The sequence below is a fragment of the Polypterus senegalus genome, chromosome 18, assembly GCF_016835505.1.
Source record: "Polypterus senegalus isolate Bchr_013 chromosome 18, ASM1683550v1, whole genome shotgun sequence".
Classification (NCBI taxonomy): Eukaryota; Metazoa; Chordata; class Cladistia; order Polypteriformes; family Polypteridae; genus Polypterus; species Polypterus senegalus.
This window is the reverse complement of record NC_053171.1, coordinates 85,288,239-85,302,802: the sequence shown is the minus strand read 5'-3', so window position 1 is coordinate 85,302,802 and position 14,564 is coordinate 85,288,239. Positions and strand designations below refer to the sequence as shown.

The 14,564-nt window shown below is 37.2% G+C and overlaps 1 protein-coding gene across 1 annotated transcript in view; it reads left to right on the top strand.

Moving 5' to 3' along the window:
- pnn (pinin, desmosome associated protein) overlaps positions 1-14,564 on the top strand; it is a 30,177-nt gene that overhangs the window by 12,115 nt on the left and 3,498 nt on the right. The window contains exons 2-7 of the mRNA XM_039741210.1: positions 1,910-1,981; positions 3,203-3,271; positions 9,462-9,537; positions 10,733-10,827; positions 12,228-12,303; positions 12,528-12,683. Coding sequence (XP_039597144.1) covers positions 1,910-1,981; positions 3,203-3,271; positions 9,462-9,537; positions 10,733-10,827; positions 12,228-12,303; positions 12,528-12,683 — 544 coding nt within the window. The remainder of the gene's footprint in view (positions 1-1,909; positions 1,982-3,202; positions 3,272-9,461; positions 9,538-10,732; positions 10,828-12,227; positions 12,304-12,527; positions 12,684-14,564) is intronic.

The window sequence follows — 14,564 nt, the reverse complement described above, 5'->3', positions numbered from 1 at the left end:
TGATGCCTTCAGTGAGAATCTACCAATGTAAATGGTCATGAAAATAAAGAAAACACATTGAATGAGGAGGTGTGTCCAAACTTTTGACCTGTACTGTACATACAATGAATAGTAGCAAAGCAAAAACAAGTCTGTTTGCCAGTAGAAATGTCTTTCAATTCCAGGTAATAGATGAGCAAAAGTACAATAGATAATGCTAAAACCAGAAAGAAACCAAGGCTTGAAAATGTTTCAAAATAAGATACAATATAATGTAGGAACTCATTTTGCAATATAGAAAATTAGTATATAGTTTTCAATTCAGATGAGAAATTGTGTTGAGATTGTTGACCTTTACAAATTAGGCAGTGGTAATAAAAAGTCATAGGCAGCTGAAAATACTGTTAAACAGTTTAAAATTGCTTTAAAAAAGACAATGCATGAGCATACTTGTCTCCATGTACAGTGAGAAGAATGTTAAGAAGCAAAGAAAAATCCAATGATCACAGCTTCTCAACTGCATAGTTTGTTGAAATGTTGGTTATAATATTTCTAAATCAATGGTTAGACACCACTTTTAAGATGAGAAGCTTTTTGTAAGAATTCCTCAAACGAAGCCCTTCCTAAGATTAAGCCACAGAGTGCAATGTCTGAAGTTTACCAAACATCGTTGGAACTACAGATGAGATAAACATTGAACTTATTGATCATGCACACTGTCATTCGATTTTGGTGTAAAAAGTGGCTTTCATGCAAAGAAAATTAATACCTTCTCTGAAATATGATGGTGGATCACAGATGCTTTTGGGGATGTTTTGAAGGTTAATAGGAGAATTAATTCTGCTACATATCGGGACATTTTATTTCAAAACCTGGCTGCCTCTACCAGTAGGTTGAAACTCTGCCATGGATGGACCATTCAACAAGATAATGACCTCAAGCACACCCTGAAACAGTGCAGAGAGATGGTTGTGAAACAGAAAAGGCATTTCAGTTGCCATCTCAGCCTTTAGAATTTATCCCAAGTGAAAACCAGTGGTTTGGTTGAAGAGAGTAATTCATAAGCACAAACACAAGAATATTAAAGAATTTCAAATGTTCTATATGGAGAAGTGGTCCTATGAACCTATTGTTACCCACCCTAGATACATATTTCAGAAAGATGCTCAGTGCTTTTGTTTGCCTGGGAATGTTTCACTAAATATTAATCACGGGAGTGGCAGTAATTTTGAAGTCTATTTTCAGTGAAAAAAATATTTGCTAAGAAAACGGTTTTTGTCTGGTTGAAGTAAGTGAAAAAAGAACCTGCATATTTTTCTCTAGCCAAAAATATCACTTAATCGCATGTGTGATTCATCTTATAGAAAAATGTTTAACTTCTTTTCCTGAGGTTGACAGTAATTCTTGTGTTGACCATGTATATGTGCTTCCTTTGGCGTTAGTTTGGCAAAGTAATACATTATTAATACATTAAGGATTTCACCAAAAATACTCTGTCTGTGTGTGTGTGTGTATATATGTTTATACTTGTCTGCTGCTGATTCAAATGTTAGTCCACAGGCTCACCATGTGAAATGTCGGTTGCCCGGTGGTTGATGCGGGAAATATTTAAAATCTGCCACTGATCTGGCCTTGCTCTCTTTCTGTCTTCTCTTGTGCAGAAAGGCTATCTGTTCTGTTTCTGTCGTCTTAACAATAAAGGTGATATTCATGGAAACCTAGACTCGCCTCCTTCACTCTTGTAAGGGTGTGTGTGTATATGTATGTGTATATATATATATATATATATATATGTTATGTGTGTGTGTGTGTGTATGTGTGTATATATATATATATATATATATATATATATATATATACACAGAGTATACAGTATGTAGAATTAGAAGTTGACTGTAATTAATCATTGCATGAAATTTAACTTTTACAGGCCTGGCCAAACGAGAAGACTGACCATCCCAGGCCCCGGTGGAGGTAGGGGGCGTGGCATCAATTTACTAAGGTAAGGTGATTAAGGCGGTTGATATAACATACAGAGGTTTTGTTGAAATGCATTGGAATACAGAGAAATAATTGGGAGGGGGATTTATGGGGGTTTTATATAAAATGATTTATTAATGTCTTTGAAATGTCAATGAATATTTTATGCTGGTAGTAGAATTGTAATTAGGATTTTATTTTTATTTTCTCCGTAAATACTGAGGATAAAGCAGGAGTGGCAGCACAAATACTTGCTAATTGTTTCCAGTTTTTTTTAAAGAATCTTGCTATATGTGCCACCAGTAGCAGTTGTTTTGATTGGAAACTAAACTATGCAATAATTGTGTTTATACTGGAATTAATACCTTTTTGCCTGAAAACCAATGTAGACTTACACACATTTAAAAACCCTTACATTTGTTTGTGAGGTAATATGTCAATATAAACATCCAGACCTTGACCTACTTGTTTAGCTTCAGTCACAATAAAGAACCAACCAATGTTAACACTTGTTAAAAATGCACATCAACCCGTGAAGAAAACCCCTTTATTAATGCTCAAGTGTGAGTTAGGCCTGACTGGATTAGCCTGTTCAGCTATGATATAAAGAATATTTAGAAAATAAATGAATAAAAGAGTAGGTACAGTTCAGGAATGTAAGTGGAATTATTTACAGTATATTATTAAGTACAAGTGTTCTTCAGTTTACCTGCTAACTATGCTGTAGGAGAAGCTCCCACCACCCCTATTGTGTATAATAGTTAATATCTGTGTACTCCATAATCTTTAAGCAGTTTTTTGGTTCAGAGTTGTAGGGTTTTATTAGTATTTTATGACTAAAAGTAGCATATACCTATGGGAAGATATGTTGTTTATCTGTATTGTATCTTTTTTCTTGGTCGTCTTAGTTTTTATATTTACTGATGGGCTTTAATCCTGTTGGTCAATAAAGTGTTCAGAGATTTTGCTTACTATTATATGCAGTAATGACTGATAGATATTTATATAAGGGTATTGTTTAATTTCAGACATTTCTAATGGCAAAAGGGTATTGTGGTCTCCCGTTATTTCCAGCTAGCTAATTTTCAGTATGCCCACAACACCATTCTGTGATTGACCCTAACACACACTTGTCTGCTGTATGATGTGTTAAAATTTGTGACTGTTTTATTGAAATCTGAACAAAGTCAAATTGATATTGAAGACTTCTGTTTGGTTTTTATTCTTTTTCCTTTAATTTTAGGCGTGGACTCTCGGACGGAGGAGTAGGACCCCCAGCTAAGCAGAGAGATATTGAAGGGGCTTTATTAAGGTAAATACTACATTTTACTGAAGATTTTAAACTTTTTCTAAATTTGGAGCCCTACTCAAATGGGGTGCTTTATCAAACTGACTAGTTTTGAACAATGCATGAAATTCATGAATAGCTTGGTCTATTCAAAGGAAAAATGAATGTAGACTAAAAAGGTACAGTTCCTAACATGTCAAACCTGCCTAATCCAATTCACTCAATGCATGAAAATAATGATCTTATACACCTGCAAGTTATTTAGGATAGATGAACTTCAGAGTGCAAAGCCATGAGAGTTTGTTAAGCCGATTTCACATTATGTGACTTTGGCTGTCGCATCATGATGTCCATTTTAATGACCGAAGATCGTAGCCTATGTGACTTTTACCTGATCTACTAGCACAGTTGTACTTGCCCCTTTTTTCTTTTTTGGTCAGCCAATAGTGCATTGCCTGATGGATTATCAGTTGGAGCAGTATCTATACTAATAAAAGGCAAAGCCCTCACTCACTCACTAACTCACTCACTCACAAATTCTCCAACTTCCAGTGTAGGTGGAAGGCTGAAATTTGGCAGGCTCATTCCTTACAGCTTACTTACAAAAGTTGGGCAGGTTTCATTTCGAAATTCTATGCGTAATGGTCATAACTGGAACCTATTTTTCTCCATATACTTTAATGGAGTTTAGCTCGATGGCCGTGGGGTGGGGAGGGGGGGGGCGGAGCGTCGTGTGACATCATCACGCCTCCAATGTAATCACGTGAATTGACTGTCAACACAGTACGTAGAAAACAAGGAAGAGCTCCGAAAAGCGCTGAAGAAAACATGCATTGTACAATTGAGAAGGCAGCGAAACAATAAGAAGCAAGCGAGTGACACATAGAAGCATATTCATGAATGCAGCTACTTCGAAAACAAAGCACGGTGTAAACCTAAAGTTTAAATTAAGTTCATAGACGGGCTGCCGTTTGTCATGCCCACGGCTAATGCGGGATACAAGTTTAATGAGAGGACGCAGGGTATAAACGAGAGTTTTTTGTAACTAAGTTAAAATTGCTGGTGAAGGGCTGTGCTCACGCAGATTCCGAAAGACAGTGTTTGTGGGGGGATTGACAGTTGAGGCGGGTGGGGGAGTGACGACGTCCTCTCCCCTCCCATTCACCTCCTTTTGCTCTGAGCTGAGCTCTGCAGCTAACGCGGTCTTGCGGAAGCAACTTTGTGACGCTGCCACCAAATACTTACATAAAAAATCCACAAGTTAATACACACGCTGTCTCTAGAGTTTCTCCACACTCTGAATCCTCCAGGCACTACTTACAAAAGGTTACATTGACAATCATGTTACGTTATTTTTAAAATGTTTCCTTTTCTTAGCCCAAGCACAGCTGAGAAGCTTTGATGCATGCGCTCTATAACGCGTTAAAAAAATAACGCATTTAATCACACTTTGCATTCCAAGCAAAGGGGAACTTCTGTCAATGCATGATTTCCTGGTACACCGATTACATTGATGCACACATCAGAGCTACAAAAATATAAGAGTCGGAAGAAAGCGCGTTGCTAGGACTGATTGGAGGAAAATTTCATTTCAAAAGACTACCCGACTGAAGCCTTGATAAAAGCGTGGTTTTGTGCAAATATATATATATATGTGGATGTATATGTATATGTACTGTGTGTATATATATATATGTGTGTATATGTATACAGTAATCCCTCTCTATATCGCGCTTCGACTTTCGCGGCTTCACTCCATTGAGGATTTTAAATGTAAGCATATCTAAATATATATCACGGATTTTTCACTGGTTCGCAGATTTCTGAGGACAATGGGTCTTTTAATTTATGGTACATGCTTCCTCAGTTTGTTTGCCCAGTTGATTTCAGCTTCTCAAAGGCCGGCACAGCTATGCGCGCGCGCCGGCTGCTAGAGTTTTGCAAGGCAGGAGACGCCACTTTTTGCAGACACGTTCACGTGATCAAAAGTCTCTGCGCTCTTTGGAGGTCATTCATACATATATGAAGTATACTGTATATATAATATAAATGATCACCCATTGGCCTCGCTCACTGAGTGCAAGGGAAAAAAATAAAAGGTAGTCTATAAGCTATTAAACAGTAAAACATTAACGTTTTAAGAAGTAAAGATACACTGAGCACCAGTGGAGTGGCTTCGGGTAGGCTACATTTTAAAGCCGGTATAACATAACAGGTAAGTCGTACTAACAGCAGCTAAAATGTATATGGATCATCTCTTGGTAGTTGATCCCTTTTGAAAGGCGCTACACGACGGCTGTGGTATAGAAATTACATTTTCTATGTGAACGTCCAAATTTCTGCCTGTGGTAATGTGCCTTACCGGCATTGCCAGCAATTAAAAGAAAATCATTTTTGTGTCCTCTGCAGTGTTAAGAGAGAGGCTTTGGTTGGGGATAAAAGGAAAAAAGGTGTAAAGAAAGGAAACTTGCCTTTTCTTTAATATAGTGTAGAGAGGTCTTCGCTGACGATATGAGCGTCGCGTTGGGTCTCGTGTAGACTGGAGAGACGGCCCTGCCATTAACTGTCCGGGATGGAACTGTCGGTCCTCCACTCCTGTACATGTCTTCATAATCCGACCTGACGACCTCCTAATCGTATACGTGTAAAAGAAAGTGTGAAGCGCCTTAATATTAGTTTGCCGCGGTCTAGAAATGGGATCCCGTGTTTACAGTTGTCTGGGCTATAGCTCATGGGAAGGGGGGAAAAAATAAAAAGTGTTTACTTTCAGTTAAGGCAGCATCTCAAAGGCTGGCACAGCTACGCACGCGTGCGCGCGCCGGCTGCCCGACTTTTGTAGTATTTTTGCAGTGCAGGAAATGCCACTTTTTGGAGACACGTTCACGTGAGCAAAACTCTACGTGCTCTTTAGAGGTCTTGCTTTCTCTGCGTAGTATCTCTCTCTCTCTCTCTCTCTCTCTCTCTTGTTCATAGTCAGTTCACGTGAGCCGCTTGGAGTACATGCATCGAAGCTTCTGAGCTGTGCCTGTGCTATCTCGTACGATCTTGCAATGTCCACGGCGTCATTTAATGTTAGCTAAGACCCAGCACTTAAGTTTCTCGCTACAGCAATTTTAACTCCGTTACAAAGTGATCCAAAGTCTCGTTTATACTTTGTGTCTTCTCATTGAACTTGTATCTCGCGAATAAATTATTCGGCGTTTTTCTTCAGCGCTCTTTGGGGGCTTTTCCTTCTTTTCTACGTTCTGCGGTCATAGTCGGTTCACGTGATTACGTGGGAGGCGTGATGATGTCACACGCAGCTCCGCCCCCACACGGCCATCGGGCTAACGTCCATTAAAGTATATAGAGAAAAATAGGTTCCAGTTATGACCATTACGTGTAGAGTTTCGAAATGAAACCTGCCCAACTTTTGTAAGTAAGCTGTAAGGAATGAGCCTGCCAAATTTCAGCCTTCCACCTACACGGGAAGGTGGAGAATTAGTGATGAGTTAGTGAGGGCTTTGCCTTTTATTAGTATAGATAAAGCATGGCTGTGTTCAGAGTTAGAACAAGTTGTTAAAAATGTACTGTATGACATTCAGCTAATTTGGCATTTGAGACTGAAAAGCAGTCAAATATCTTGTATGTTTTTCAAAAAGGGTCAAAGCTTAAGCCTTGGTAATGGAAGACCGCAAAATGAAGAAGAGCATGCTAAAGTGGGAAGTTTAGTAGTATAATTGTATTAATGCTGCATTCTCATGTTGGAATTTATGTAATTCCCACTTGTCCCACCTTTCCATTTTATGTTCACATGAATTACTGGTCTGATTTTTGGGAGAATAATTTTCCAGTTGCAGTCTGCACAAACAGTATTTCATGGTGCCTAATTTTTCCATTAATATAAAGAGTATCATAAAATGATTAAAAATGTGTAGCATCACTCTCAATACAGCTTAATGACTAAAAATAATAGTAATATTTGGCTGATTAGATCATTTGTTTATTTTATAATATTGACAGAGGTGAAAGATCAGCATTCAGTCACCACTCTGAGAATTTATGTGCCTTTATTTTCTTTAAAATATAAGCTCCAAGTCAGTCAAAATGTAAAGGACATTCACAAGAAAAAGTGAAGTGGGAGTTTCTCCAATCAGACATTGGACATCAGTCCAATCAATAGCATGTAAATTGAGTGTACAGTAAGAGTACAAAACAGATCATTTTAACAATGTACTGGAATTGTGTAGAGTCTGATGTTAAGGTTGCTAGCGTGGGCACAGTTGCTCTAGTCTCAGCGATTACATAATTGCCTGGTATAAAATGTTTTATTTTGTGAATTTGGGTACTAATAGAGGATAGAAAAAGCCAATAAGTAAGAGGTTATCACTTTCATTATCAAAAAAAGATTTGTTGGCAGTACTTAGTTTTTCAAGCAGTTTTAAGCACAGCGCTGTTCTCTAGGCATCCAGTTGAGCAAGGAAACCTCCTTATGAAGGGATTCACTATACTCCTCCTACAACTCCTACCCCAAAAGAATGAGTCTTCACCAACTTATCGCACTCATTAAGCAATAGTGCGAGATTGAAAGAGATAGATACTTTATTCATCCCAAGGGGAAATTCACATACTCCAGCAGCAGCATACTGATACAAAAAAATATTAAAAATAAAGAGTAATAGAAATGCAGGTAAAAACGGACAATAACTTTGAATAATAACGTTTGAATCCCCCCACACCGGTGGAATTGAAGAGTCGCATTGTGTGTGGGAGGAATGATCTCCTCAGACTGCTGTCACTGTCCTGCTGCACTGACAGACTGTTGCTGAAACTGCTCCTTTGTCTGGAGATAACACTGTTCAGTGGATGCAATGGATTCTCCATAATTGACAGGAGCCTGCTGAGCACCCGTCGCTCTGCCACAGATGTCAAACTGTCCAGCTTCGTGCCTACAATAGAGCCTGCCTTCCTCACCAGTTTGTCCAGGTGTGAGGCGTCCTTTATGTTGCCTCCCCAGCACACTATTGCGTAGAAGAGGGCACTCCCCACAACAGTCTGATAGAACATCTGCAGCATCTTATTGCAGATGTTGAAGGACTCCAGTCTTCTAAGGAAGTATAGTTGGCTCTGTCCTTTCTTACACAGAGCATCAGTAGAGGAGGCACACTTATGGATTGACATGATTTGGGTTGTGGGGGCAAGTAGTTTGATAGCATATCCCAAGTCCTTAAATGAAAAAGAATGTGTGCTTGTAGTTGCCATTTCTGACCTACATGACACTCTGTTTTTCTTCCTTAGTTGAGTGTCAGTCACGTGTGCCAAGAGCGGGCTGAATGCAGTTTCTGATCTTCAGAATATTTTTCAAGAAAAAAAAAAAAAGTTACAGCAATTAGACAAGAAGTAGCAAGTTCAGTAATATGGCATCTACAAATCCGGAATTCAAGGAGTAGTGAAAGTGAAATCTAATATCCCCTTGTGCACAAGCCAGAAGAAAAGATATATAGACAGCAGTTAACAAACAAGAGAAAACGGTGGGTGCAGTCTTGATAAAACTGTTAATACAGATGGAGCCTCACAAATGAATATAGAGTTCTAGTATGTAGGATTTACAATTCTGAAAGAGCATTTACAATGTGTTGTACGAGTTTTATAACTTAGGAAGGCTGCTGTCAGAACATTTAATCTAATCGGTTTTTGCTGCATGAATACACCAAGAAAGTTGGTTTTCTGGAATGTTAGTATACATAGTGGTATAACTATACACACACAATGTGTTTTGGGTTTAGAATTCGACATCTTTCGCTATTGATGTAAAAAATATCACAAACAGATTTGTGCGATTGATTTCAATTTTTCTTGCTTTGCCTTGGACTTTGATTTCTTTCCAGCATTCTTTTATGAGTGCAACCTTTTAATTTTCTACTTTTTTTAAAATTTTTTTATGCAAAGCGCTGGTAGTGCTGGCTAATCACTTAGCCCTTGTAAATTTGTAGTTAGGTTTTGTAGCAAACACAGTGAGATTCTAGAAGCATTTAGATAGATAGATAGATACTTTATGTGGTTCTTATGATGAATTACTCATATTTTACAGGATTTTTTAAATGCAGGCTTTTCATATAATATTGGTCTATAATGCAAACTTTATCTAAATTACAAAAATGTAATTTCTGGTCCTATAAATACCCAGTGAACTCCATTATCTTCACAACACTAATATGGTGAATTTAATCAATAGGCTGGCAGGTGATCGACGAGCAAGAAGAGAGTCACGCCATGAAAGCGACGCTGAAGATGAAGAGGATGTTAAAAAGGTAATGCTAGTAGTGACTTTTAAAATAGCACTTTTTGGAATCTTGGGATATTTACCATTAGAATTGGTACAGCCTTTACATAATTCCTGAAATTTATTATACATTTTTATGTGTTTGTGTCTTCAGCTGTTTGTCTTAAAAGAAAGTTGACACTGTTTCAAGATTCTCTGTTTGAGTTGTCACCTGTGCAGTATATTAAGAGATTATCCACTGGCTTTGTGCTGCCCTTACCATCAGAACTGTCTTTATGCCCCAAACAGCTCACTTTCCTGATGTGTGCACTGTAGCCATCCTATAAGAATTCCAAATAAGTTTCACTCTGCTCACAACCTTTTCAGATGCAGAAGATAAGTATTAATATACAACAAATACTGATGCTGTAGAAGATGGTGCCATCGGTTAGCTCCTTTGTTTTTCAAATGTTACTCGGCCGCAGGCAGTCTGCTATCCCATCTCTCACCGAGGCAGCTAAAGTCAGACACAAAATTCACACAGCTGAAGTCTGTTTATCTTGGAGTAAGGTGTATGGAATTGTATAGGAAAATAAATCATCACTGGAAATGCATACATTTCAAATGTGTTCCAAGTGCAAGGCAAGAAATGTTGAACACATAACTTAAATATAATTTTTTTTTATAGGTTATAGTAATAATGGCAATGTTGGTGTAAAGTGTATAATTGTGTGAAGACTGAAGTTCAAATATCGAACACTTTTACTAAAGGTATAACACAGCAATTGCACTTTTATTCAAATATAAAACTGAAGAAAAAGAAATGGGCTCAATTTAAATGTTGCTGTCAGTGTGTCTGCGGTGGGTTGGCACCCTGCCCAGGATTGGTTCCTGCCTTGTGCCCTGTGTTGGATGGATGGATGTCAGTGTGTGAAAACTGAAACCCAAACATCAATTGATACATAGTAAACATATTTGCATGTGTGCGTGCACGTTTCACAGTGGAAACGTGGCTGTCTCACAGATACTGTATCTGCTTGGCTGGTGCAGGATCAAGACCTGCTGCTTCCTAATCAAGATGTTGCTGGTTCAATCCCGGGTCCTCCCAGCATTTACTGCTTTGAGTAGTGAGCTGTTATTATTACATTTTTATAATAAAAAATATACATTTGATTTGTCTGTGGTAACTTAAAACAGTGTTATTGTTACTAATTGTTACTGATTTTGTTTTCCTTCAAATTTAGCCAGCGTTGCAGTCGTCAGTTGTTGCTACCTCCAAAGAGCGAACACGTCGAGACCTTATCCAGGACCAAACCATGGATGAAAAGGGCAAGCAAAGGTAGTTGTCTAAATGTTCAAGTGTGATATTTAAATAAATTTTATTTGAACTGGGAAATTTTACAGTGTTTAACTGATCATACACCAGTGTATGGGGAGACGTGAGACTTGGCATAAGTTTCTCAGAAATAAGATACAAAAATTGAATTTGCAGATGTACTGCTTAGTTTTTAATAATTTTGTTTTTGATACTAGGTAAAATGCTTAATGACATTTTATAATTTTGTTTATCCTTTTTTTTTGGTTTACAATAAATAATTCCCATTAATGCCTTTCAAAATTGTGCTATTTCTTGGGCAGTGTGTTTTTGTATCGCCTTCCAGGGTTTGTTTTGGATATGCAGTGTTTTTTATTTGTGAAATTTTAAAATTGGTAAATGTATATAATGCCGACAAGTAATATAGTACTGTGGTACAGTAACTGTTGAAAATTTACAAATGTTTTTCTTAAAATAAGACACTGTATCAGTTATTTTAAGCATAAGCTATTTTTCTTTTTCATTGAAGTGTGTATAGTCACTCAGTTTCTGAATCATGACTAAATTTATTGGCAACTTCAAGCACTTCCACCTGCATTGTGATTAGTATGAATCAGATGGGTTTTTTCCCTACATCCTTTTCTTTTTAGCTGATAGATCTGTTGTACAGTAAAGCCTCATCTTGAACGAGGGATACATTCATAGACCGTGAATATTCGAAAATTACCTCACATTGCCTTTAAAGTACAGCAAACCTGGTTTTGTTAAATGTATATACAATAGATATTAATTGGTTTTATCAGTAACTTTAAATATAGTATATCTGTGTACAGTAGTGTTACTTTAGGGCAACTTGTAATCTGCACACCATAATATAGCAAAGGTGGACCTAGTTTTTCATACATTTTGATATGGTTAGGGCTATAAAAGATTGTTTAGCTCTCCTTTGCACGATTATGAAAAAGCAAAGTTGCAGATGGTAAGTTAGAGTATGAAAGGAGCATGTCTAGTCTCTTGAGACATTGCAAGTGTAAATTTCACACATCTCAAATTTATCATGTCACCATATGATTCAGTAAGAGAGACAAAATGACGGTGAACAAATGGGGAATGCCTCAGTGTTCATGTTGTTTTTCCATCTTTTTCTTTCAACCATAAATTTGTGAATTTGAAATCATGCACTTTTAGCTGCTACTGCATTTAAATTGGGATAAAAGATACAACCACCCCCAAAGTATGTATCCACAAATAATACATGTCGGCTTTAGGTACCTTCTGCATTCTTTACATCAGTTATGACCAAGTATTGATGAGAAATTTGTTAGTTCTTTTTTTGCCTTATTTCTGTTTTCAGTGTGTCTGAAAGTGGTGTGTTGAAGTAGATTTTCACTTTTACCAGATCACTGTTTGTTTTTATTTTACAGGAATCGACGCATGTTTGGCCTGTTGATGGGTACGCTACAGAAGTTTAAACAAGAGTCCACTGTTGCTACAGAAAGGGTAATTTTGGGCATATTGTAATCTTTTTAGTTAGCCAATAAAAGGTGTCATTTTGCTTGACTTTTCACTATATGTATTTAAATAATCATTCTACTAAGATACTACTTCTGATCGTCAATTTTAATATGCGCATGAAAAGACACTTTTTTAGTCTTCGTTATCAAGCCAGTTAACTTGATACTTGTTCATTTGACTAATTAGGGTTTGTGGTGTTTTTCTTTTAGCAAAAAAGAAGGCAGGAGATTGAGCAAAAGCTTGAGGTCCAGGCAGAAGAAGAACGTAAAAAAGTTGAAAATGAAAAAAGAGAGCTATTTGAAGAACGCCGTGCCAAACAAACCGAGCTGAGGCTTTTGGAACAAAAAGTTGAACTTGCTCAGTTGGTAAGATCTGGGATTGATCATGCTTTCTGAAAAATATTTCCCAATTGTAGTTGCTAGGACTATTTTATTACCTACACAAAAACATAGTAGTGTTGAGTCTGTAGATAATTTTGCATGGCAGTCATGATTTAAATCAGATTTGGATCATCTCGATGAAGCAAACATTTGGGTTGTTAAAAGCCTAGAAGTTTGGTTAGTATTTATTATAAAGAATTCCAATTCTAATATCGGATTATAACCTCTCAATATTTTCATCACGTTTTTGTATATTTTAGTGATAAGTGGAAGGTTCCGCTAAGTTAATGTATTATGCTTGTATGGCTAGGTGGTTAAACACGGGGGGGTAGGGGGTGGGGGTATGCTCCTCAAATCTGCAACATTCATTAGGATGCCCTTCTCTTTTTTTGCCATGCTTGCTCTATGCCAGGATGAAACACAGCAAATGAAAAGCAGACAGCTTGTAATTCATTTTTGGGTTCTGCTGGTTTCTGTTTGTTTGCTTTCAAGCCCTTCAGCCCAATTTCCAAAGAGAATAAATTTAAAAAGGAATTTGAACAGTAGTTTGGGATAAACTTTATTAAAGTAGAAAGAACCTATATATACAGCACAAATTACCAGATTTTAGTTTATACACGTGCTTATCTCTCATTATGGCAAATGCTAATACATGAGTTCCATATACAATATTTCACTTTAAGACTATCCCACAAGGAAAAAGAATACATAGAATCCAAATGTGAAATTTGATTATATAATATTGCAAAAAATGCACACAATTGCATAAAAAGTAAATACTGTACACATTATGGTAGTGTAAGAAAGCAAAACCATTCACCAAAACATGAGATACTAAAGCAAAATGAGTTGCTTAACAGTTCACTCCCTGAAATGCAGCACCAGTGCCTTTTTGTTATGTAAGAAGAATGCAGAGATTTTGAATGTAAGCGCAATAAGTGTAGACTTGCATATGTCTTTCTCTCTAGCTATAGATAGATTTCTCTCTGTCCCAGTCTCTCTCTAATTAACGCTGATGGGGATCTGGATGCTTAGAATCAGAGGTGTCACCCTGCTGCAGCTTGGTTTGGAACAAAGGGAGGGAAAGCTGTAATACCACAATTGTTTCAGGTTTTAGATACTATATAAAAGATACACACTGCCTAATGTATCCCCCCCATATGAAAGTATGTCCTGAATCCAGGAAATTTCTGACAATGCTTTTCTTAAGGTACCCTTCTCTCTTCTTTGTTTGCCCCAGTATTGCTGCCATACCTGTGTTATAAAAGATGCAAGTGTGTGGGAGCACTTACTCCATTTATAAGTTCTCATCGTGCACCTCATCAGAGCATGCAAAATAAGAACAACAGATAAGGAATGCTCACGTTGCCCATTTTACCTGGCTTTACTAATTATACTTGATTCTGTTGTGCAGTTTTTGATTTATAGTACTGATATGCAGTGTGACTTGGAAGTTGTATTAAAGTCTTCTTTTCTCTATATAGTGTGATTTGGTTAGGTCAGTGTGGGGGCTAACAATTTTTTGTGGCTTCCTAAAGGGTTTCCATCTTCAAATGAGCTAAATGTTTAAATGATTTTTATTCACATTCCTAGTAAAAGGAATATAAAAGCTAGGAAAAGGAAGACTAGCTGTGGACAGTCTAACTCTCGAACTATAGAAAAGAGCTCAACTGCACTTGAATTATTGCAAAAAAAAAAAAAAAAGAAGAAACAATTTAGTGTTCAGATATTATCAAAGGATTATTTATCAAAAGTACATAAGGGAGATTCTCCTGAAAGGAATCAATAGAAGACTAATACTGGATAGTGGCAAATGTGACAAACATCCATGTAAAAAGAGAATCTCATGTGTTAACGTGATTTATT